The 26,853-nt window shown below is 38.9% G+C and overlaps 1 protein-coding gene and 2 non-coding genes across 4 annotated transcripts; 1 reads left to right on the top strand and 2 right to left on the bottom strand.

The window, feature by feature from the left end:
• Positions 1 to 523: 523 nt before the first annotated feature.
• On the bottom strand, positions 524 to 26,853 carry LOC125239751 (BTB/POZ domain-containing protein 17). Of its 2 annotated transcripts, XM_048147415.1 has the most exons (15): positions 26,656 to 26,853; positions 25,728 to 25,868; positions 22,037 to 22,134; positions 16,929 to 17,010; positions 16,528 to 16,647; positions 14,686 to 14,822; positions 13,460 to 13,576; positions 13,096 to 13,208; positions 6,857 to 7,013; positions 6,399 to 6,516; positions 5,533 to 5,637; positions 4,041 to 4,129; positions 3,200 to 3,322; positions 1,756 to 1,834; positions 524 to 1,147 (listed from the first exon to the last, which is right to left on the bottom strand). In XM_048147415.1, the coding sequence occupies exons 1-15, from the start codon at positions 26,740 to 26,742 to the stop codon at positions 1,082 to 1,084; spliced, it is 1,632 nt and encodes a 543-aa protein (XP_048003372.1). In that variant the 5' UTR covers positions 26,743 to 26,853; the 3' UTR covers positions 524 to 1,081. The 2 variants fall into 2 exon arrangements, with proteins under 2 accessions (XP_048003372.1, XP_048003380.1); XM_048147423.1 differs by lacking the exons at positions 25,728 to 25,868; positions 26,656 to 26,853 and adding an exon at positions 25,586 to 25,670 and having other exon boundaries at positions 22,037 to 22,141.
• On the top strand, positions 5,981 to 6,173 carry LOC125242429. Its single transcript, XR_007178871.1, has one exon. It is a non-coding gene; the product is annotated as a U2 spliceosomal RNA (small nuclear RNA).
• LOC125242431 lies at positions 20,985 to 21,177 on the bottom strand. Its single transcript, XR_007178873.1, has one exon. It is a non-coding gene; the product is annotated as a U2 spliceosomal RNA (small nuclear RNA).

Below are 26,853 nucleotides of genomic sequence, written 5' to 3'. Positions count from 1 at the left end.
GTACTGATAATTTACGCTAGTTGGCGCGTGATTAACGAGTGAATGACGATAGATGTCACTACAAATAACTCGCATTTACTGATGTATGGAGTTACAACTCTTCCCTTACTTATTCCTCTATGCTTTCGACATAGATTTATGGCTCGAAAGTGAAGCTACATTTTTTTTGTGGCGCCATCTATCAGTGGTGTAGTGTATGCGCGTTCTTAGACGGTCGCATTTTAATGTACGCGATGGTATGATCTTCTTATATTTAATCTATGGTATCGGTAAGCGTTCCGTCGTTGTCGGTTCCGTGAGATGTCGCGTCAGCTCTACTCTCGGACGCGTCGGTTCGACGACGGCCGGTCATGTGACGTTGGCTAACTATGTGGTAATATCTTAATAAAGATAAGCTTTGTTGAAACTAGTGTCACACCTCGGACAATGGCGATCAAATATATGAAAGAGGCGCGTTCCTAGCACACAGTCTAAGCTCGTGTAGGTGAACGCGCACTATGCTTGTATGAGTGAAATATGACAGGTCGACTGTTAGCGTTTTTGACAGGCGGTAACTTTGAGGTAACCAAGAGGGGGTGGACGGCACTTTCAGCGGGGAGCGGGAGTGGCCAAAGTACTCTTTATTATACTGTGGTATCGGTAAGCGTTCCGTCGTTGTCGGTTCCGTGAGATGTCGCGTCAGCTCTACTCTCGGACGCGTCGGTTCGACGGCGGCCGGTCATGTGACGTTAGCTAACTATAATATCCATACTAATATTATAAATGGGAAAGAAAGTGTGTGTGTCTGTTTGTTTGTCCGTCTTTCACGGCAAAACGGAGCGACGAATTGTCGTGATTTTTTAAGTGGAGATAGTTGAAGGGATGGAGAGTGACATAGGCTTCTTTTTGTCTCTTTCTAACGCGAGCGAAGCCGCTGGCAAGAGCTAGTCTTAAATAAAAAGCTTTGTTGAAACTAGTGTCGGTTGAAGCCAAAGAACCAGTTTATACTGACAGAGTTCCTGCGTATCGGTAAGCGTTGCGTCGGTTCCGTGCGCGGACGCGTCGGCTCTACACTCGGACGCGTCGGTTCGACGACAGCCGGTCATGTGGCGGTGTCCGGGGTACCGACGTGACAGTAGTCTGTTAGAGGCACGATTACTACTTGGATCTGAAAAAAAAAAGAATACTGTTTAAACATTTTACTGAAGGTAAATGCGTTTACATTATCCGATCCGATATGGGCACCGGCATCAAAATTACTGGCGCCATCTTGGATTTTTTCCACGACATCCGATATCGGATCGGATAATGTGAAAACGGACTAAGGTTGACAAAATAAACAATGAACCGATTTCTCAAACAAGTTTGAACAAGATCGGCTCATTGTATATTTCAAATTTAATACCATTTTTACAACAACCTTTTTATTTTATGGTTATCCCATTGGATACTAGTATAAAAAAAAAAAAATGTAGATACTGTTAACCTAGGGAAGAGCCCTTCCTTTCCACCCCTTTATGACCATGTGTTTAAAGAAATAAAGAATTTTTGTATTTTTTTTTTTTTATAAAGGGGTAGGCAAGCATGAAACTCTAAAGCTTCGGTGCCACTCTTGAGAAAGAATAAAACTGCGACTATCCTGTCAACGCTCAACGCTCAAACTATCTCTAAGTATATTAAATTTTAACTAATCGGTCCAGCGGTTTAAGCGTGAAGAGGGAACAAATAGATAGACACATTTTTACAAATTAGATGACAAAAATAAGTATTACTCACTCTGAGTTGGTCCCTGTTGGGTCCCAATAGATGCTTTGGCTCCGGATTGTCGCATCTCTCGCTGCATTTCGGACAACTCCTGAAAAATATAAAGTAGCAAAATTATAACATACTAGCTTTTGCCCGCGGTTTCGCTCGCGTTAGAAAGAGACAAAATGTAGCCTATGTCACTCTCCCTCCCTTCAGCTATCTCCATCTAAAAAATCACGTCAATTCGTCGCTCCGTTTTGCCGTGAAAGACGGACAAACAAACAGACACACACACTTCCCCATTTATAATATTAGTATGGAAGTATGGACTGTGTTTGGTGAACAAAAATAATCTATTGTTATTATTCCTGGAAACTACTAGCGCCATCTAGTATGAAGTAGCAAGTCAATATAAAGACCGAGAATTCAGCAAACATCACATAACTACGGGCGACATTTTGTGATTGTGACAAATAGAAAAACACATATGACTGATTGTCTAGAAAATGACCTAATTTTAGAAAAAGATGCAATCAAAATCAGGTATCAGCGACTGAGATAGCAGAATACCGATTGTACCGAAAGATATAGAGCGAAAAGATTTGCCTTCGTATTGTTCCGGAAACGTACGAACGTGTCATGCTATTTCAGTCAGTCTCAGTACAAAATGTACTGACATTGACTGAACTAGTAGGAGGTAGGGCATAGCGAATGATATTCCGCTTTGTGTGGTAGGGCACAGCACAGCGGATATCGTCTCACTCGAATCTAGAGCAGAGCCCAACTGGGGTAGTACCTCCGCCTTACAGAAGACCGCAGCCAAATAGCACTAGACCCTACTCATAGTGTTGTGTTCCTGTCGGTGAGTAAGGCTGCCAGAGCTCAACGAGGGTGCGGTGTGCTGATGACGGGAGGACTTACGGAACTAACTTGTTCCGTTTATTGTCCTTTGAGTCGTCGGCAACCCGAACCCTCCTTGGAACTTGTACACTCCTTTTTGCTGTGTACTTAACACAGCAAAAGGGAATGTACAAGTTTCTAATGGGGTGGCAACGCGCATGTGACACTGTTTGAGTTGCAGGCGTCCATAGGTTACGGTGACCGCTTTACATCAGGCGGGCCGTATACTTGTTTGCCACCGACGTAGTATAAAAAAAAAAAAAACAAATACGAACGTTTCCGGGAAAATACGAAAGAAACCCTTCTCGCACTACATCTGTACATTCTGTACCACATGTTATAGGTGAAAAACTTAAGTCACCTGTTGTATGTGTGAGTGACGTGTTCGAATAGGCGTTTGTTTTGTTTGTGTTACTAATTTTAAATATGTGTTCTCTATTCGAACACGTCACTCACACATACAACAGGTGACTATCTTAAGTTTTTCAATGGCTTGTGCAGCAACGCCGCATGTGCAGATCGTCGTGTAACGCCATCTATGTTCAGCACCATGTACATGTTTTTATATACTTACTCCTTATGCGACTGTGAGGAGACGGACGCCTGCGAGGGGTCGCGGCAGTGCGGGTGGCAGGCGGGCGAGTACAGCGGCGTGTTCAGCTCGTCGAAGTCTAGCGCGCCATCTATGTTCAATACCCTGGAAACATCACAAGAATTTGCATAAATTCCAAAACAAAAAATCTGTTAGATACTGCATGAGAATGAATTATCAAACCCATTATCATATGCCAGACTTGAAATGAAATTCATAATTGCAGAGCACAACTAAAATATCGTCACTACTTTTAAAAAAACTTGTATCTTCGTCTGTCAATGAAAAGAAAATTGTAGTAAGTATGTATGGAATGCATATAGACTTACTACGTTTTAACTTTGAGGAGCAACGTGAGATACGAGATTTTTTCAAACTAGTGACGATATATAGCCCAACCACAAAATTAAAATTTTGAAAAATCCACCGACATAGTGGACCGATTTTCATGAAACATGGCTAAGAACACTCCAGACTAGTCAGTCTTTAAAAAAACTGAATCTAAATGGGTTCATTCTTAGAACAAATTAAATTATCCTCATAGAAAATAATTTAATTTGCATTTTTAGTAGACACACTACTATTTTAACTATAAACTGAAATAAATGTCATACACAAAGAAAAAATGACCAAGGCCTCCAAGTGTCCAAAGCTGGATCCAGCTTTGCATATGACATTTATTTCAGTCTAAATGGGTTCATCCGTTCGGGAGCTACGATGCCACAGACAAACAGAGAGACAGACACATCAAACTTATAACACCCCGTTTTTGCGTCGGGGTTTAAAAAACGGTAACGGTATCGGAGACCAAGTCTACACTCACCTGTTTTGAGCAGAAAACCTGTGCACTCTCTCGACCACAGAGGCGATATGTTCCACGCCTTTCTGCACGCCCCAAACGAGCAGGCCAATCTGAAAAATATACCAATATTTTATTATTTTTATTAATACACGAATGTCCAATGCTGGGCAAAAGCTTGCTCATATAACCCGGCAACCTTCAAATCAAGAGTGAACAGGTATCTTCTGGGCGAGCTCACTCCATCGTAGGCCACGTCTTTGCCTTTGGCTAGTCTGTGGCCAAGAGTAAGCCCATTTATAATTTAAAAAAACATGTCATTGAAGTTGGACCACAGAATATATAATAGTACACTCCTTTGATGTTCCCAAAATGCCGCCATTCTAAATTCTTATCTCAGCAATTCCCGTTAAGTTTGTACATTTGGATCACGTCTCCGATTTTGATAAAAATTGGTAGTCTGATAGAGTCCATGATGCTGAGCAAAATTTACTAGGTTTTCCAAAATGTCCTATGTAGTTTGTATGAAACCTTCTTTTTTTCATTTTTTTGTTACCAGATTTCTGAACACTTTCGGACAAACAAATAGACACATACACAACTTTCCATTTTGGGAAATATTATTATTGCTCAGCATCATGGATGGTATCATCTACCAATTTTATCGTTCCCGTGATCCAAATGCCACCATTCTAAATTCTTATCTACATTAACAAACGGCCCACAAGCGAGCAGCCCTATTTGAACCCTATTGCGCCAAGGTCGTCACCGCAGAATGGGCCGCATACTCGCGGCCGCCGTCATGTACTTGTAGCGCGGCGATAGAATCGCGGAGTGAGCCGCCCCTGGTTGGACGCATCCTATACAAAGTTATTTTATGAAACAATTAGTGTTCTTTTTAGGGTTCCGTAGTCAACTAGGAACCCTTATAGTTTCGCCATGTCTGTCTGTCCGTCCGTCCGTCCGTCCGCGGATAATCTCAGTAACCGTTAGCACTAGAAAGCCGAAATTTGGTACCAATATGTATTTCAATCACGCCGACAAAGTGCAAAAATAAAAAATGGGAAAAAATGTTTTATTAGGGTACTCCCCCTACATGTAAAGTGGGGGCTGATTTTTTTTTTCATTCCTACCCCAACGTGTGATATATTGTTGGATAGGTATTTAAAAATGAATAAGGGTTTTCTAAGATGGTTTTTTGATAATATTAGTATTTTCGGAAATAATCGCTCCTAAAGGAAAAAAAAGTGCGTCCCCCCCCCTCTAACTTTTGAACCGTAAGTTTAAAAAATATGAAAAAAATCACAAAAGTAGAACTTTATAAAGACTTTCTAGGAAAATTGTTTTGAACTTGATAGGTTCAGTAGTTTTTGAGAAAAATACGGAAAACTACGGAACCCTACACTGAGCGTGGCCCGACACGCTCTTGGCCGGTTTTTTAGTATGTAAGTACAAAAGTAACTCCAACAATACGCCGCTACAGTAGAAATAAATTCCATATACTGATTGCATTCACCTTGACCCTCACGTCGGGTTCTTGCTGGTCGTCGTAGTCGGGCGCGTCTGGCGGGTTCTGGCACGTGATGGACACGCGGACCGTTCGCAGTACCACCTCAGGCACCTGGGAACAAATTACTTATTTAGGTGGTTCACATATAAGTGTTAGTTGCTCTAAGAACTGAGGTAAGGGATATGACATGAAGATTTGAAGATTTTATGTTATATTGGGCTACTGACAGGTAGGTTACGTACTTGTACCGTTATTAATACTATTAAAACTAATAATATGAAACGAAAACATTGATATACTCGTAAAATGGTCCGACGGTACCTCCAACAGATAGGTATAAAAGTTTACTCAATATGCCGCTAGATGTCGCTGTGCCGACGCCATAGTAAGTGTACATCGCGGTGTTAAGATTTTTCCCGGTTCAATGGAGTCTGTCAGTTTACTTTTTAATGTTATCGCTTCTCGGCCTTTTGGCTAAGATCAAAGTGTAGTATCTGTTCTTTTCAGCTTAATATCTGAAAGTTCCCTCACTGAGGGACCAGTATATTAAACTGATTTTTGTAAACCGACGGGATGTTCGGGGCTCGCTCCACTCCCGTCACGGGTCGGCCCGGCATTGCAGTGCCGCCGGGATTGGCCCACATAATACCCTAAAAAACAAGATGTCATTTCTTGCAAAGCGCTGGCGTAGTTGCAGCAACCGTCACGCTTTCTTTTGATTTCAAAGTAGATTCTAACACCCTTATTCATAAACGCTCACTAAAGTTATCAAACCGAGAAAGTTCGGTTGTTCCTTTCTATCACACCAATACGTTGGAAAGGGACAAACGAACTTCATCGGCTTGATAACTAAGGGGTACGGGTATACTCACATCGAAGGTCCCGGACCACACGATGAGCATGCTCTTCTTGAACCACACGCCCTTGGGGTACAGGTCCACCGTCCACTCCGTGAGCCGGTCGCTTGACGACGCGCCCATGCTCGATTTGCTGGAAATATGCACACATTGTCTCATAGTACATTACATACAGGGAGAAAAGAAAAAAAAATGTTTAAGCCGCAGTCCTGGGTTCGAAACCTGGTAAGGTGTGATGAGCATAGATATTTGTTCCTAAGTCATGGATGTTTTCTATGTATGTATGTATTTATCTATTTAAGTATGTATATCGTCGCTTAGCACCCATAGTACAAGCTTTGCTTAATTTGGGGCTAAGTTGATCTGTGTAAGGTGTCCCCAATATTTATTTGTTTCATATTATTCCTATCTGTCCTTGCTTTATGTATGGTATGGTGGCGGGACAGATGGAAATATATCCGTTCCGTTCTAACCTGGAGAAGATGAATGTCCTAGTGTGGTAACAGGGCAGCGAGTGGAAGTTGTCCACGCCGAGAATCGAACCCCAAGTGTCTTCTGTGTACAACCGTGGTGTGAACAGCATGCGACCTGCTTCTGTTTGCTGGATTTCTGCCACGCGTTCGTATTGACCTGAAACCAAGTGAAAACTTATCATCATCGCACTGCTAGCCATCGACTGTGTAAATATTGCTCATCCACACATGGTTTCAGAGGGATTTCCTCCCACGGACGGCTGTGGAATGAGCCGGGTGAGGTATGACAGATGAACTACAGTATGAGCACATAATCGATGGAATCAGGCGCTAACTGCGTGTCGATTTAAAACACTCCCTTCGCTCGTATTTTAATTTATCGCCACACTTTATCGTAATGTATGCTTTGCATGACCACAAAATATTGTGCACCAGAAATGGTAGCGGAAATCCATGATTGACATCGTGAAATCTGAAGTTCTAGTTTACGATTAGTATGAGCACAGTATAATAAAGAGTACTATCGTACAGTATGGCCACTCCCACTCCCCGCTGAAAGTGCCGCCCACCCCCTCTCGGTTACCTCACAGTTACCGCCTGTCAAAAACGCGAACAGTCGACCTGTCATATCTCACTCATACAAGCATGGTACGCGTTCACCTACACGAGCTTAAAATGTGTGCTAGGATCGAGCCTCTTTCTTATATTTGATCGCCAGTGTCCGAGATGTGGTATGAGGTTCTTCAAAAAAGGAGTGTCCAAGTTTCTAATGGGTCGGCAACACGCATGTGACACCCCTTGAGTTTCAGGCGTCCATAGGTTACGGTTTCCATCAGGCGGACCGTATACCAGTTTGCCACCGACTTGGTATAAAAAAACATGTAAAATAAATATAGATAGGTGGGTCCACGACCACACAGAGTGAGGCACGTAGGTCCGTGTACAGTAACCGGCATAAAGTGATGATTTCTGTACCTTGTCGCTTTTAATCGTTTGACAATTTCGTATGACATATCAAACAAGACGTTAATACGACAAGGTACAGAAATCATAACTTATTTATGCCGGTGACTATACAAGGGCCGAGTCAGTTCGCGCTTTTTCCTCTACCGAGGATCAAGAGTGGCCTGCCTCGGCCGAGTCACATATGTACGTCGGCCGGTGTATTTTGTATTCATGAATCCGAAATTAGTCCTAACGGCTCAGCCTCGACATTGGTCTAAGCGCGGCAGCGGTGAGCGGCGGCCATACATTGGAGCAAGACACAGCGATGGGACTTTTCATTCGCACGTATGGCTGCCGCTCACCGCTGTCGCGCTTAGACCAATGTCGTGGCTGAGCCGCAATAGTTTCAGTATATTTGTAAGTAATACCATATGGTGGTAATATAAAATAAGTTTTTTTTTGCAATTTTGGCAACAAGCTTTTATCGCCGACTGTACCTTTCTTTCAACAGTCATCTACTGCTCTCCGAGACGTTTTTAAAAACCTCTTACTCGATAGGGATACGACGTTTCATAACAGAGTTCTTATGACCACCTTTCTGCTCCATCATCAGATCAGCTCCATGATACCATAATATTGTATTGTCACGTGATTTACATAATTATGTGTGCAAAATTTCAGCTCTATCAGAAACCGGGTAGTGGGTCAAATTTAGCTTCTACGTTTTGACCCAAACTAACATACTAACAAGGCAAATTAAATAAAAGCTTGTAAAAACTAAAATACTGCCATGTATTTATTTGCCATGTATGTATTTTTTTATTATATATTTGTTGTTTGCCTGTGTGGTGACGGGTTAAGAATTTCACCACCCCCTTTCTTCCCGTGGGTGTCGTAGAAGGCGACTGTGGGATACGGGTTAAATTGTGGCGTCGGCGAGATGCTTGGCAACCTGTCACTGCAATGTCACAGTTTCGTTTTCTTTCAACCCCTTATTTGCCAAGAGTGGCACTGAAGCTTTAGTAGTTTCATGTGTTCTGTCTACCCCTTTATGGGATACAGGCGTGATTGTTTAATGTATGTATGGGACACTTCAATAGACATAGATTACTTACAAGCAAACAGTTCGGTTTCACAAGGGGCCGTTCCACGACCGATGCTGCTTCGGTACTCATTAAACATATCTAAATATATAAAAGAAGAAGCTGACTGACTGACTGACTGACTGACTGACTGACTGACTGACTGACATATCAACGCACAGACGAAACCGCTGGTCCTAGAGATTTCAAATTTGGCACGTAGGTTCCTTATATAGTGTAGAGGAGCACTAAGAAAGGATTTTCCAAAATTCACCTCCTAAGGGGGTCAAATGGGGGTTCAAAGTTTGTATGGGGAAACAAGATTAGTTTGACTATTTTATTCGAAACTTCACAGGAAGATTCCTTAAGACATATGACTGAATACGTGTTTCAGGTTTTTTGAAAATTTTACCCCTAAAAGGGTGAAAAGGGGGTGATAAAGTCAAAAAATCAATATGGGTATCGTTTTTATGGTTTATCGGGTCGCTGATCACAATAAATACAACGTTTTTAAAATCTAACGAGGCGGGAGTGAAATACCTTCTCCACTGTTGTGGTGCAATGGGGTTAAAATATCAAAAAAATATATAAAAGAAGATATTGACTGACTGACTGACATATCAACGCACAGCCGAAACCGCTGGTCCTAGAGATGTCAAATTTGGCACGTAGGTTTTTTATATAGTGTAGAGGAGCACTAAGAAAGGATTTTTCAAAATTCGCCTCCTAAGGGGGTCAAATGGGGGTTCAAAGTTTGTATGGGGAAACAATGTTAGTTTCACTGTTTTATTCGAAACTTCACAGGAGGGATCCTAAAAACACATGACTAAAGACGTGTTTCAGGTTTTTTGAAAATCTAACCCCTAAAAGGGTGAAAAAGGGGTGATAAAGTAAAAAAACAATATGGGTATCGTTTTTATGATTAATCGGGTCGCTGATCACGATAAATACAACGCTTTTAAAATCTAACGAGGCGGAAGTGAAATATCTTCTCCCCGTTATAGTGCAATGGGGTTTAAATATCAAAAAATATATAAAAGAAGAAACTGACTGACTGACTAACTGACATATCAACACACAGCCGAAACCGCTGGTCCTAGAAATTTCAAATTTGGCACATATGTTCCTTATATGGCGTAGAGGAGCACCAAGAAAGGATTTTTCAAAATTCTCCTCTTAAAAGGGTGAAATGGGGGTTCAAAGTTTGTATGGGGAAACAAGATTAGTTTGACTATTTTATTCAAAACTTCACAGGAGGATTCCTAAAGACATATGACTAAATACATGTTTCAGGTTTTTTGAAAATTTGACCCCTAAAGGGGTGCAAAGGGGGTTAAGTAAAAACACAATATGGGTATCGTTTTTATGGTTTATCGGGTCGCTGATCACGATAAATACAACGATTTTAAAATCTAATGAGGTGGAAAAGAAATTTAATAAAAAATATCCAAAATAGCCATAAGTATAGGTTTAGTTTTTATCTTTACTTCTGGTTCAAGAGATTTCAAATTGACACGGAAGTTCCTTAGAGGAGCACTAAGAAAGGATTTTTCAAAGTTCACCTCCTAGCGTGATAATTTGACAGGGGCAAGGACAGGGACAGGGACAGGGTCAGGGACAGGGACAGTGACAGGGACAGGGACAGGGACAGTGACAGGAACGGGATAGGGTTAGGGATAGGGATAGGGATAGGGATAGGTAAGGGATAGGGATAGGGATAGGGATAGGGATAGGGATAGGGATAGGGATAGGGATAGGGATAGGGGAGGGACGGGGACAGGGACGGGACGGAGACGGGGTCGGGGAAAAGGATAGAGATAGGGCCGGGGATACGAATAGGGATTGGGGTCGGAATAATCGGTCAGCAATCGATATCTAGGCAGTGTAAAATGCAGGTGGCTCCGTGGGAAGGGATTAGTAAGTAGGCATCGGCGAGTATCCTGCATCCGTAATAACTATTACATTCAATATGCTGTAAGAAGATCGTTGTTTGCTTGCCTTTCATATGTTTACCTTTGCAATAAGTATAAGCAAAATGGAAAAAATTGTAAGCGATAATGCAAGGAAGTACTTTTTACCCTACCGACCATAGCGTCGAGATACTGGCTATGTGGGTTGTATGAAGTTTCCCCAGTATATTATTTATATAGGTAAAATACATACATATTCGTACCTACTACCTACGCTGTGTAACAATTCTACAATCATTGCAAGAATTTCTTTTAAAACAATAGTAATTTGTGTAAGGTACAGTCAGCCAAAAAGCAGTGTAAGGTTCTTGGCTGACCGTACAGCAAATAGATCAGTTACAATGGCCCCCCAGTCGAGAATTGCCCCGCTTTACCTTAATCGAAATAATCGCGGACAGATGTACCTACAAAGAAACCTACGGATCCAAATGAAAATCTTATTTTTTGTAAACGTTTCAATAAGAATACTTTTATTACGCGGGCGAAGCCGCGGGTAAAAGCTAGTATATAATATTTGGGAAAATTCTTGTGATGCAATTGGCATATTTTGTGATCTTTCAAAAGCCTTTGATTGTGTGGATCATGGAACGCTCATTTTGAAATTAGAACACTATGGTTTGTCTATAAATGCCCTAAACTTTATGTCTTCTTACCTTAGCAATAGAACACAAACAGTAGTTGTTAACAAAACTCGCTCTAGCGGGACTGTTGTCCAATTAGGAGTGCCACAAGGCTCAATTTTAGGTCCATTCCTGTTTTTGGTTTATATAAATGATTTGCCATGTATAGTAAAAAACTTTTGTGAAATAGTACTTTTTGCTGATGATACATCACTGCTTTTTAATGTTGACCGAAAATCTACGGATTACAATGTAATTAATAGCACGTTAGCTGATGTACTGCAGTGGTTTACTGTCAACAATTTACTTCTTAATTCTAAGAAAACCAAATGTATTCGATTCTCTCTGCCGAATGTTAAACCAATCGATACAAAAATACTTTTGAATGATGAATGCTTAGAGATGGTAGATACAACACTGTTCCTTGGCTTAACATTGGACAAAAATCTACAATGGAGTCCTCATATAAGGAAACTAGCAAGCAAATTAAGTTCAGCCGCATACGCCGTTAGGAGAATCAGGCAACTGACTAATGTTGAGACAGCTCGCCTAGTGTATCATAGTTATTTTCACAGTGTAATGTCATACGGTATTCTGGTTTGGGGCAAAGCAGCTGACATACAGACTATCTTTGTATTACAAAAGAGAGCCATTCGTTCTATTTACAACTTAGGAACACGTGAATCAGTAAGAGAACTCTTCAAAGAAATTAATATCTTAACTGTAGCTTCCCAATACATTTATGATAGTATAATTTATGTTGTTAAGAATTTAGACTGTTTCACTAAGAATTCTGATATCCATAATTATAACACTAGAAACAAAAATAAGCTTGCCATAAAGAAGTTTCGTGTCCGTAAAGTACAGAAGTCATTTGTTGGGCAATGCATTCATTTTTTTAATAAGTTACCTAACACTGCTTTGAGATTACCCCTCCCAGCTCTTAAGAACTACTTAAAAAAATCATTGATGTTAAAGGCTTATTACAGAGTCGAGGACTATTTGACAGACAAACATGCATGGCCCGAACCAGAAACTACAAAAAACGAATAGCAATTAAAATAATTGTATTATGTATAGAGGACACAGTTCAGATAAGAAAGCACATCAAATATTTTATATTTTATGTTGTGTAGGTAAATTACATATTTAATGATATTGAGATTCATATTATCTTTTTCTTCTGTGACAATTTGATATGTTTTCTCTGAAGAAGAACGACGTATTATTAAGCAATAATATAATTTATTGAAATTAATTTCCATAGAGTACCTAGTCTGTTCATATTCTTTGATGAATACTTTTGCATGTTAAATTGTATCTTGTTATTTAATGCATGTTAGTTATAAGATGTAATGTTTTGAAAAGAAGTTGCCCGCCGAGTTTCTTGCCGGTCCCATAGTGGATACCCCCCTCCCAACTGAGGGGGGACTGAAATCTTCTCGAGGCTGAGGCGTAGGGTTAGAGCCGGCGTAGCTTTATTTGACGTTCATATGCGCATTGTAATATGCCTACTTGAAAAATAAATATTTCAATTTCATTTTTTTCATTATGTATGTATTTCCAAGCGACTGGTGTATTTAGACTGTTTAATTTGGACTGTTTTTAAGTAAGGCAGTTACCTGACTGGTAGCTCATAGCGATCGCCATACGCTCCATGAAGAACTCCTTGTGCTCTTGCGTGAGCGGACAGAGTAGTAACTTAGCCAGCTGGTTAGGACACATCATGGGAAATCTGAAAAGAATATGGACAATTTTTCAATCATTAGGCTTATCATTAACCCAACCTAATTGCTAAGAGGCGCGCAAACTTGAGCAGTTTCATGGCTCTGCCTACCCCTTTTGGAAATGAATGCCTGATTATTAATAATAATCTATCTTAGGGTCGTCTAATGAGATGTCCTATCACCCCTTTTGGTTTTGGAGTTGGTTGGACTCCCGGTATATTAATTAGTGTGGAATATAATAAAGAAGAATAATACATACCGGACGTGTGAGAACACAGCGGGCACGAGCGACTGCCAGTGAGCTTTCTGCTCCGCCTCGGCCAGGTCGCTGGTGTTGAGCCGCTCACGTTGACATTCCAGCCACCGCACTACGAATCTAAAAACAAATTAAACAGGTTTTTCACTTCTCATGCTCAAAAGGTGCACCTTTATGTCGTCCGTAGACGACATAAAATCGCATTTTATACTCTTGAACATAAAGTAAATTTTTCTTCTAACACTAAGGTAGGTAATCGGTCTCAACAGCCAAACAGTTAAAACATATTGCACAATTTTACAGAGCAATAAAATTGGCTGCCAAGAGGGCGTATCTGGGAAGACCAACTGGTGGCCGCCCGGCGGGTCGGCCCAGATACCGCCGGGGAGACAGCGTGATGGCGGATGTGTCAGCTACAAGCCGATAATTGGCAGGAAGCTGCGCAGGATCGGGATAAGTGGCGTGCTCTCGTTTTGGAGGCCAAGATCCTCTTTGGATCACAGTGTCATGCTAGTTAGTTAGTTAATAAAATTGCGTAGATGACAAAACTTGTTATTTTATTTTATTTTTGCTACAATTTATTAGAATTCCGTATTTCTGTCATTAAATTTAGTAAATCACATAAAATAGGAGTCGATTATCGTTCAAAAATGCTCCGAAATGTTTGACTTGGCAGAAAACCAAGCGTCTGAAAATTGCCTCGGGTAATAATGGGTCACTTTATGTACTTGTTGTACAATCTACTATTTACTTCATTAAGCATACAGTTCAAATGGTTGTTAAGGCACTGGTCTCATCAAAAGCGAGAAAGCGAAGAGATATGCGCTAAAACTAATAAAAGATAGCCGCTTCTGTGTAAATGAAAGAGACGCTATGATGTGTTAGTTCATCGGTCGCTCTCGCTCACTTTTATTTACACTGCCAATCGGCTTATCGCTTATTCTGCTTTTGATGGAACAGATGCCTAAGAAGTTCATAGTTTCTTACTCTGCACCGTGCAAGAGCAAGAAGAGAGCATGCTTATAAGCGCTAAGATGTATCTAATTCGACTTGTTCAATAGGCAGATCCACACAAATCGAGACACGTTGCAATATTCTACATCTTCATAGCACGGTTGCCGCGCCAGAAAATTTCCTCACGACGTGCCTCGCTCTATATGGACCCGGCTAGTCAGAAACGTTAAGATAAATATTATTATTGTATTAAAGGATTAGGAGACAGCACTCACCGATAAAGCGTCATTTCATTGTGCAGCACTAGATCGGACTGCTGCAACAAATGCAGCAATGCTTCGCCTTCGAGCTCTGCTAACTCCTGCTCCGACCACACCCACTCCACGTTCCATTTCACGAAGTTTTGGCACGCCTGTCCAATAAACATAACATTACTTTACGACGCCACAGCGAAAAACATACTCGATAAGGTAGGTATAGCTTATACATACATACATACATACATACAATCACGCCTGTATCCCATGAAGGGGTAGACAGAGCACATAAACTACTCAAGTTTCAGTGCCACTCTCGGCAAATAAGGGGCTGAAAGGAAACGAAGGGGGGGGGGGAAGCTTATAGTCATAAATAAATAATAAATCAATAAATATTATAGGACATTTTTTACACAGATTGACTAAGCCCCACGGTAAGCTCAAGGCTTGTATTGTGGGTACTCAGCAAAGTCAGCAACGATATATATAATATACAAATACATATATACATAGAAAACATCCATGACTCATACATACATACATACATACAATCACGCCTGTATCCCATAAAGGGGTAGGCAGAGCACGTGAAACTACTAAAGCTTCAGGGCCACTCTTGGCAAATAAGGGGTTAAAAGAAAACGAAACTGTGGCATTGCAGTGACAGGTTGCCAGCCTCTCGCCTACACCACAATTTAACCCATATCCCATAGTCGCCTTCTACGACACCCACAGGAAGAAAGGGGGTGGTGAAATTCTTAACCCGTCACCACACAGGCAAATCCATGACTCAGGAACAAATATCTGTGCTCATCACACAAATAAATGCCCTTACCGGGATTCGAACCCGGGACCGCGGCTTAGCAGGCAGGGTAGTGACCCGCTAGGCCAGACCGGTCGTCAAACTCCCGTAATGTCCTTCAAATGACACAAACTACTGCTATCTCATTTGAAGTCTGAAAGTTCTAACGACATATTATATTATAGTACTTATTTCAATATCACAAAACATAAAAGTTCAGCCCGAGACAGTTTCCAAGTTTGAAGGTCAAGTTTACAGATCACAAGCATGGTGAATCCACGTAAAAGTAACGTGAGTCACGACTTCATTGAGCTGCAAATCTATGCATACCTATATCTCGTTTTTAGATTTGTAATATTTTTCTCTTTTGTGTGTTTACGAATAAAATTTATTCTATTCTATTCTATTATTTAGATAGATTATCACTTGAACATGCATCGTGAATAAATGGAACATGCCATGAAATCGTGACTCATGTTACTCTTACCAAGGATTGACCCAGCAGGGCAGAGGCATATTCTATATCTTCTACGCGCAGTTCACGGCCTTTAAAACTAGTCATTATAACCACAAAATTAAAATTTTGAAAAAACCCCCGACCGCAACATGGTTGACCGATTTTCATGAAACATGGCTAAGAACACTCCCGATTAACTCAGTTTTCACACAAAAAAAAACTAAATCGGTTCATCTGTTCGGGAGCTACGATGCCACAGACAGACACAAACACAGACAGACAGACAGAAAAACAGACAGACACGTCAAACTCATAACCAGAGTTCGGATTTTTGTGCGTCATCTCAGACTAAAAGTCATTAAAATGACGTAAGTCACTAAGAATGTCGCAAATCCGTCCGATCTCCATAACACCCCGTCGTTTTTGCGTCTTGGGTTAAAAATAAAACAGTACAAAGGAAACGAGCTGAGTATGACCATACTCTACTACCCGGCTTGAGCAAGAGAAGGCTACACCAGAAAAAATCTTAACAGCGCGATGCAGAATTCCTAGGCGCCGGTACAACGACATCTAACGGCAGATAGTGAAGCTAGACAGTTACCTTGGCAACCGGAGCGTGCCCACAAGCCATGGTGTACTGCATCCAGCCTACCAGGCGCCCGCGCTTGGCCGCCTGCGCCACGTGAGACCCCATGTAGCGAAGACATAGGGATACCAGATCCTGAAAGCATCGTTTTATTTTAAATTCAGTTTTTATACTATACTCGAATTCGCTCAGCTTATATATCATAAAAAGTCCTAAGCCTAGTCATTACAATTACAATTAGACAAATATGTGTCATCTATCTCTCGGCGACATACTCTCGAGACAATCACATGCTAGCCCTCCTGGCCGAAACATTGGAAAAAGATAAAATATTTTATCTCGTCCGACCAGTATCTTTAAAAATGTCGCTCAACTTGTTTTAATCAATCTATATTGGACAAAAGAAACATGTTTACCTTAACATTGTATTTGTCAGCAAGAGAGAGTACGGGAAGCACTGTGCTGTGCGATATACGGATCTGTCCTGTGTAGAAATACCTGAAAAAAAATTGGATAAATAGGTCTGGTAAATAATATATCCAACTGTCTATTGAATTAAGTAAACTGACGCGCACGGTTACAGTCCAAGATACACCTTCTTTCATTCTGAAAGGAAAACACCTCACATAATAGTAATAGTCTAGAGCCAATTTGGCCACAAGTCGTCTCCTTTACGATTTTCGTCGACATCTCTTCTAAATACCTAAAACAGGTATGGATATGTTCCTCGTTCTCTCCAGATTACGAATTGACCTGTTTTAGTTTAAGGAGGGGGGACGGGTCGAGAAAAAGGGGGGGAAAGATGGCGACCGACCATCATAGATATTTATTCACATCTCGAGTCCCTTGGCACCAATCTGTTCGTGCGAGGTGTCATTTGAAAGCTTATTAAACCTACTTTAATTGTTTTCAAATAACTATGCTCATAAAAGTAACCGTTCAGGAAATATTTGAAAATATGTGTTTTTTTATCGCGCATGAATTGAACAAGTACTAGTAAAAAATGCGTCTAACTCAATAAACAATAACTTTACCGCAATTGATGTTATTATAAAATTTTCGCGTCTATTCATGCTCTTTCTAAAAATATAAGTTTCATTGGTATATGATAATATATAACCATGTAATTAAGAATTTTGTTTGGCAGGGGTATCCTCCAGGTCGCATAAACGGGCGCTGACCGTAGTAAAGTATTCAATATTTTTGAGGTCTTATTTTACGGATCCATATGTGAGAGGTATCGTTTGAAAGATAATTAAACCTACTATAATTGTTTACACATAACTATAGTATTAAAGGTAGCTGTTTACATAATATTTGAAAATTTGTGTTTTTTATCGAGCATGAATCGCACAAGTACTGGTAAAAAATGCTTCTAAGTCAATAAACAATAACGTTACCGCAATTGATGTTATTATAAAATTTACGCGACTATTCATGAGCTTTCTAAAAATATAAGTTTTATTGGTAAGTGATAATATAACCATTAAATTACGAATTTTGTTTCGTAGTGGTCACTCCGCCGGTCGCATATAAATGAGCGCTGACCGTAGTAAAGTATTCAATATTTTTAAGTTCTTATTTTACGGATCCATATGTAAGAAGTATCATTTGAAAGCAAATTAAACCTACTATAATTATTTTTGAATAACTATAGTTATAAAGGTAGCTGTTTACAAAATATTTGAAAACATGAGTTTTTTTTCGAGCACGAGTTGCACATATACAGATAAAAAATGCTTCTAACTTAATAAACCATAACTTTACCGCAATTAATGTTCATATAAAATTTACGCGAAATTTCATGCGCTTTCTAAAAATATAAGTTTTATTGGTGTATGATAATATATGACCAAGTAATTACGAATTTGGTTTAGCAGGGGTCACTGCGCCCTGTCACGATATTGGGTGCTGACTGACCGTCGCCAAATTTTCTACGTTACTCAGATCCTATTTTACTGATAAATTTGCGAGAGGTATCATTTGAAAGCATATTATGCGTACTATCTTTATTTATAATATTTCAAGTCGAAACTGTAGAAGTTTACAAAATATTTGATTAGTACCTAATATGTGTATTTTACTGTGCATGAATAGCATTGGCATTGATAAGACACGCCTCTAGCTTAATAAATTATAGTTTTCCGCAATTGAAATAATAACAAAATAAACGGAAAATGTATGACTTACACAAAAAATAAGTTTGGTTTGTATTGCATAAACAATTAATTTGAATTTGTTCAGCTCACCTACTGCGCACCATCATAGAAATGGATGTCCACCGTCGTTGCCTTTTTTCATGATTTTACAGATTTTATTTCACTAATCGTATATTCATAATAAATATAATCTATCACGTATCGAATTTACTTATATACTTAATTGATCAGTAAAATAAAATCTGTAAAATGATGAAAAAATTAAGGCAACGGCGGAGGACATCCGTTTATATGACGTTGACCGTGCGCAGTGGGTATGGTGGACAAATTAACATTAATTGTTTAAGCAAAACTAACAAAACTCATTTTTTGTAAAGGCCATACATTTTGCGGTTCATTTCGTTATTATATCAATTGCGGAAAAATATAATTTATTGAGCTAGAAGCATGTTTCACTCGTATCAGTGCGAATGCTATTCATATACAGTAAAAATACACATATTGTCAAATATTTTGTAAACTTCTACAATTACGACTAAAATTATTAAAAAGTAACGATAGTACGCATAATATGCTTTCAAATCATACCTCTCACAAATTAATCGCTAAAATAGGATCTGAGAAATACATAAAATTAGGCGACGGTTAGCACCTATTTACGTCACGGGGGTGCAGTGACACCTGCTAAACCAAATTCGTAATTACTTAGTTGTATAATATCACACATCAATAAAACTTATATTTTTAGAAAGCATATGAAATGTCCTGTAAATCTTATCATAACATTATTTGCGGTAAAGTTATTGTTTATTGGTCATGCACCAAGATACAATCTTAAAAATTATGAAAACGGCAACGAAAATGGTCATCCATGTATATGACGGTGCGCAGTGAGTATGATGGATAAATTAACATTAATTGTTTATGCAATACTGACAAAACTTATTATTTGCAAAAGGTCATACATTTCGCCGTTTATTTTGTTATTATATCAATTGCGGAAAAAATATAATTCATTGAGCTAGAAGCATGTTTTACTCACATCGGTCCCAATGCATATTTTCAAATATTTTGTTAGCTACTACAGTTACAACTAAAATTATTGAGAACTAATGATAGTACGCATAATATGCTTTCAAAAGATTCCTGTTAAATAAAATAGGATCTGAAAAATATAGAAAATTTGGCGACGGTCAGCATCCATACGTGGCCGGGCGCTGTGGCCCCTACTTAACCATATTTGTAATTACTTGGTTATATAATATTATACACCAATAAAACTTATGTTATTAGAAAGCGCACGAAATTCCGCGTAAATCTTATACTAACATCAATTCCGGAAAAGTTGTTGTTTATTGATTAAGAAGCATTTTTTACCAGTACTTGTGCGATTCATGCTCGATAAAAAACACAAATTTTCAAATATTTTCTAAACAGCTACCTTTATGATTATAGTTATTTATAAAAAAATATAGTAGATTTAATTAGCTTTGAAACGATACCTCTCGCATATGGATCCGTAAAATAGGACCTCAAAAATATTGAATACTTTACTACGGTCAGCGCCCATTTCTGCGACCTGGCAGAGTGACTCCTGCTAAACCAAATTCGTAATTACATGGTTATATATTAGCATATACCAATGAAACTTATATTTTTAGAAAGAGCATGAATAGACGCGAAAATTTTATAATAACATCAATTGCGGTAAAGTTATTGTTTATTGAGTTAGACGCATTTTTTTCTACTACTTGTGCAATTCATGCGTGATAAAAAAACACATATTTTCAAATATTTCGTAAACGGTTACTTTTATGAGTATAGTTATTTAAAAACAATTAAAGTAAATTTAATAAGCTTTCAAACGACACCTTGCACGAACAGATTGGTGCCATAGGACTCGAGATGTGAATAAATATCTATGATGGTCGGCCGCCATCTTTCTTCCCCCTTTTTCTCAACCCGTCCCCCCCTCCTTAAACTAAAACAGGTCAATTCGTAATCTGGAGATAACGAGGAACACATCCATACCTGTTTTAGGTATTTAGAAGAGATGTCGACGACTTTTTGTTAAAGAGGTCGTTTGGTCCCTGACTATAATGGAAATCAAAGAGTAAAAATAATCAGAAAAAGAAATAGCGACTTTCGTGTAAAAAAAAGCCCTGGGATAATTTTGACTGCTGAAATTAGGTCCATTTCAACAATCTATTAATTACACAGTCATGGGATGTAAATTAGAACTATCGGACAAAAGGAAAGATTCTCATTTCATAGTGATAGTGAATTACAGAGGATCTATTATATTTTGATCAATTTATGTGGGCCAATCCCGGCGGCACTGCAATGCCGGGCCGACCCGTGACGGGAGTGGAGCGAGCCCCGAACATCCCGTCGGTTTACAAAAATCAGTTTAATATACTGGTCCCTCAGTGAGGGAACTTTCAGATATTAAGCTGAAAAGAACAGATACTACACTTTGATCTTAGCCAAAAGGCCGAGAAGCGATAACTTATCAAAGTTAGCTGAGAGATGCCATTAAACCAGGAAAAATCCTAACACCGCGATGTAGACTTACTATGGCGCCGGTACAGCGACATCTAGCGGCATATTCGATAACTACATATGCGTAGTGTCCTGTCGTGCTTCTAAAAACTTCGTTTCCTATCACAACATGCACTTTAGAAGCTATAATTTTATTATAAATGTATATTCTAGAGATGGGCCGAATATTCGGTAAATATTCGGTATTCGGCATATTCGGCAAGTTTTTCAATGTTCGTATTCGGCCGAATAATTCGGTTGCATTGCCGAATATTTACCGAATAAACAAAGCAAATAACTAATGAAGATCTTACATATTCTATTGGATAATAAGCTCCTATTTTTTACATTAGCTAGCTTTTAGGTTTAGTCTTAGTTTCTTATATAATTATGTAAATATGTTCATGTAAATAAATATTTATTTGTTAAAAAAAAAGGAACTACTAAAAAGAGATAATTATGCGTCAAAAATTCAAAATGTACATAAAATTTTTTTTTAAAAAAGTTCAAAAACCGTAGTTTAAGAGTTGAGAAGAGTTCAGAATTATTTTAACCGAGTTTTAGTTATCCACAAAATCATAATTCATAAGAACATAGTTGTAGTAACCATTACCAATCATTTACTAGTTTTAATCTTAACATCCACTTTAGAAATATGGCGTAACCGAATATTCGGCCGAATGTTCGGTTCGGTAAGGGCTGAACCGAATGTTCGGCCGAATATTCGTATTCGGCGAAGTCCATATTCGGCCCATCTCTAGTATATTCAATATTCATGTACTATAATATTTATACAAACATAATAATTATTCAAAACGCCTTACTTGAGAAAGTGAGGAAAGACAGCAGAGGCCTGAGGTGTCTCCTGAAGCACAATGCGGCTCTCACGCCACTCGCTCCATTCGCGGTTCATCAACATCACCTGGAACCAAGTATGATGAAATGAATGATCAGCCAACAGTCAGCTATAGGAAGGCTGTAAGACCAGCCGGCGTAGCAGCCGGCCGTGTCGTATGGCAATCGTCGACGCCAGACGACAGAAATGCAGTCTGGCTCTGTCGCGCCAATACGCAAGTATGATAGAGATAGATAGCTACAAAACAGATATATTATTATCGTGAGTGTGCATTTGGCTATGTATCCTGGAAATAAGTTATCTTATATATCCACATGATGTGTCAGTAGTTGCAGTCATTCACTGTAAGCATTAGTTGTACCAAACCATCTGTTACCAAATTTAGTGTTTGCATTTTTATTTGTATGGGAACATATGGGAATGTCCAACTCCATAGACTTATGCTGCATGATGTTGATATGTCTGCTAACTGTTGATGCAACTGGTCCTAAGTGTTAGTAATTATTAATTTATCACAGATGCTGAGGCATTAAGAGCGCTATGACAAAAAAAGGCGATATCACAGATCCTTTGAAATTGAGAAATTGAAAGTAAAACGAACTCAATTTTGTCTTGAAAATACATCGAAACAAGTGATCATTTCTCCGAAAATCTACATGTTATCGAAGTTATTTTAGTATATAAAAAATCTGCACAATGTGCTTAAATTGCTGTTATCCATTTGTCGTTATAATATTTTATCATAATTTTTTGCCAATTTTTTGAAAACTAGCCTTCCTGTCGCTATTTTACCGGCGACGGACGCCTGCGATTTCAGTGCCGCGCCGGAGCTCGAGGAGGTCAGACGTATGTCGCTTCGCTCTCCGAGTTTTCATCGCAAACGTCGAGAATATTTATCGTTGTGTGGGTCGGACGCCTTGTTTATACACGGGCTATCCTCGCGTTGTGTGTGTGTAAACAGCGACCAACGAATTTGATCCTAGATCCGTAAATATTTGCTTTTGTAATATTTTGTTATGTTTGAATGTTAAAGTATTACAACGTTATGATGATAAATATGCGAAAATTACAATACGGTCAAGATGATAAGACACATCAAGATGGTACTCGGGATCTGATGATGGAGCCAGAAGGTGATCACCAGTACCAGTGAACCATGTAAGTAAACGACTTCGTGTTTAGGCTCGTTGGGTTCGTCTCAACAAGACCTTTGACAAGAGGTGGTACTCAGGATCTGATGATGGAGCCAGATGGTGGTCACCAGTACCAATGAACCATATGATTAAACCACTTCGTATTTAGGCTCAATGGGATCGTCTCAATAAGACCTTTGACAAGAGGTGGTACTCGGGATCTGATGATGGAGCCAGAAGGTGGTCACCAGTACCAGTGAACCATGTAAGTAAACGACTTCGTGTTTAGGCTCGTTGGGTTCGTTTCAACAAGACCTTTGACAAGAGGTGGTACTCAGGGTCTGATGATGGAGACAGATGGTTGTCACCAGTACCAATGAACCATATGACTAACTAAACCACTTTGTGTTTAGCCTTATTGGGTTCATCTCAATAAGACCTTTAACAAGAGGTGGTACTCAGGGTCTGATGATGGGACCAGATGGTGGTCACCAGTACCAATGAACCATGGAACTAAACCACTTCGTATGTAGGCTCATTGAAATCGTCTCAACAAGACCGTCGACAAGAGGTGGTACTCAGGGTCTGATGATGGAGACAGATGGTGGTTACCAGTACCAATGAACCATATGACTAAACCACATCGTCTTTAGGCTCATTGGGATCGTCTCAATAAGACCTTTGACAAGAGGTGGTACTCAGGGTCTGATGATGGAGCCAGATGGTGGTCACCAGTACCAGTGATCCATGTAACTAAACCATTTAGTAATCAGGCTCATTGGGATCTTACTTCTTCTTAATAAGACCTTTGACAAGAGGTGGTACTGAGGGTCTGATGTTGGAGCCAGATGGTGGTCACCGGTACCAATAAACCCATGTAACTGAACCACTTCGTTTTTTTATGTTATTCAAATATGCGAGTTGATTTTTGGTGACCACAATCTCTCTCCATCATCAGACCCTGAGTAACACCTTGAAGTAATTAGAATTATATTTGACTTATTTTATCATCATATTCATATATACTTTACTCTAATACTTATCATATAACAAAAGCAAACATTTGGGATGGGATCTACTTAAATATGATCACAGTTTATAATTATTACTTTAAATTTTTAAATAAATTTTAACGTAATTAATATTATTTTGCGCTATATTCTAGTCTTTTCGTACAAAATAATGTTTATTAGAAATCAAAAGTTTAAATCGAGATAGTAGATTGTGGTTGTTATCAAAATCCCTCGGTTTCATAATTAGAAATACAAAATCTTTTAAAAAAACAAAAACAAAAATGTTTCTATACAACTCACTAGTACGCAGCACACTCGAATATTGTGGGATAGTCTGGCGCCCCCATTACGCAGTGCATAGTCTACGGATTGAGAGGATTCAAAAACGGCTCCTGAATCACTTAGCTTATTCTACATCTAACAGCACGAAAATTAAAAGCTATTCAAATCATCTTCAATATTTTAAAATTAAAACTTTAGAGAATAGAAGAAACGTTTCAGATTTAATATTCTTGTCAAAAATTATTAGTGGCTATATTAACTGTCCCGAATTATTATCAAAATTTAAATTTAGAGTACCTTCTAGAAATCCTAGAAACCCTATTAATCTTCTATCTCCGCCTTTCCGAAGGACTGTCCTAGGCTCAAATTCCCCAATTCCAAGGCTGTGTAAGTTGCAAAACAACCACAGTAAAATTGACATGTTTTGCGTTCCTTTACATAAACTTAAACGTCAGCTTCACGAAATAGTAGTTAAGTAATTAGTTCGTAATTAATTTTCGATGTTAAACATTTTTAATTTGCATGCAGTGTTTACCTCCATTTTATTGTACACTTAGTTCTTAATTGTATAACTGTATAATTCATGTATGCATCAGTGTAACAGTTACTGGTAAACCAATAAAATAAAATAAAAAATAAAAATTCCATAGGAAGGATCAAGATTGTTTTGTCCATTATTGTAGTGCGAGCGAGTGATAAGACGTGCTAGAAAGGGTCGGCATATTGGGCTCGCGCGGCGGGTAAAATACCTAATTTCGCCCGACGCCGAAATGTTATAACGCTCTTAAGATATGACCTAATGTAAGTGTTTAGCCAATGTTTAATTACCTAATACCTAGTCAATAAATACAACATTTACACTAATGTAAATAATTAAAAAATATTATGAAAATAACTAAATAACATCTCCACTTTTTTTTTATTTAACAAAAAAGACAATGTACACAAGCATAATCATTAAAGTTTCGCCAAACTGTAAAACACTAAACTGTAAACTTGAAACCTGTACCACTGCATTTTGGCGCAGGGACTGTGAATCTTTAGCAGCATGCATGATGATATTGTCCAGACACCTGGAAGTCCTGGAACACCTCACTGCTGGCACAGAGTATGAGCCGGTGTGCTGGATAGGCTACTCCTCTGACGTCCAGCACAAGGTCACTTATCAGCTGCTCGGCATCAAGAGCCACACCCTTTAGCAGCACGCTGGAGGAATTGTCCTCATACATACCTGGAACACCTCACTGCTGGCGCAGAGTATGAGCCGGTGTGCTGGATAGGCTACTCCTCCGACCTCCAGCACAAGGTCGCTCATCAGCTGCTCGGCATACAGGGTCGCGATCTTGAGCAACACGCTGGATGAATTGTCCACCTAGAAATTATTACATTTTTTTATTAAGAAAGATTATATGGTTCCAGGTACATTTCTAAAGCATTATTTTTCGGTTAGTGCAGGGGACTACTCGGGAAACCTGGATAGGTACTTAAATTGTAATTTTGAGCCATATTAACCATCCCTACTTGGAAGCCTTGGTTACTTTTTCTTTGTATCTTCTTCAACCTAGCGTTTTCCCGGCCTAGCGCCAGGGTTACTTTTTCTTTGTATATGACATTTATTTTCAGTTCATATTACTCATCATCGAGAATTTGATTACAACTGCAGAATTACCTGCCATTCTAGTTTATGATGCATGTGTTTTAAGATCAAATTTATTGAAAAAAAAAATGAATAACCAAATTGTTATTTAACTGCATCATATTAGGATTTTTTTGCAGCTTTTTCACTAGATAGATGATGACAAGTAGATATAAAAGGAATCTTAAATCAAATACATTGAGTATTAAACCTCTTAAAAAAGATAAATCATTCTTTAAAGATGCAGGAGTAGAAATATATGTGGTTTTATTTGAAATAATCTATATTATTTTTAGAAATCTATAATAAAAAGCGGATTATGTATCTAGAGCGTGTATAACAAACAACGGAGATAAGCAGGTAAGCTATCTACCTAGAAGCGTAAAACTAAAATGTACTATGTGAATCTTAAAACCGTCCTTGGAGTATTCATATGAAAGAGATTACTAAAACAGAATTATGAATCATTAGATGATTAGATGCAGGCGATGCTGTAACCATCTAGAAAAAATATAGAATATACCTCAAGATCTTCATTCTTCTCAGTTTCTTCAGACTCTTTTTCCGCGCTCGTGGACGGAGTCTGGCGGTCCACTGTGAGGAAACTCATCTTGGCTATCGGACTAATTCACGAAATAGTTAAAAATGTTATCTCCTTTCACTGTAATTATTTAATTTATGCTCAATCTCCATTTATTTTAGGCATAATAAATTCAGCTCA

The sequence above is a fragment of the Leguminivora glycinivorella genome, chromosome 2, assembly GCF_023078275.1.
Source record: "Leguminivora glycinivorella isolate SPB_JAAS2020 chromosome 2, LegGlyc_1.1, whole genome shotgun sequence".
NCBI lineage: Eukaryota > Metazoa > Arthropoda > Insecta > Lepidoptera > Tortricidae > Leguminivora > Leguminivora glycinivorella.
The sequence above is the reverse complement of the archived record's forward strand: the minus strand, read 5'-3'. Positions and strand labels throughout refer to the sequence as shown.

Bases quoted from the DNA above. Each gene is read 5' to 3' on its own strand.
- LOC125239751 (XM_048147415.1), bottom strand. From the start codon at position 26,742: ATGAGTTTCCTCACAGTGGACCGCCAGACTCCGTCCACGAGCGCGGAA. The intron at 13,209-13,459 runs GTATGTATTATT...TATTCTTTTCAG, and splicing joins GCTGTGTTCTCACACGTCCG to ATTTCCCATGATGTGTCCTA. The intron at 7,014-13,095 runs GTAACTGCCTTA...ACTTGGTTTCAG, and splicing joins CGCTATGAGCTACCAGTCAG to GTCAATACGAACGCGTGGCA.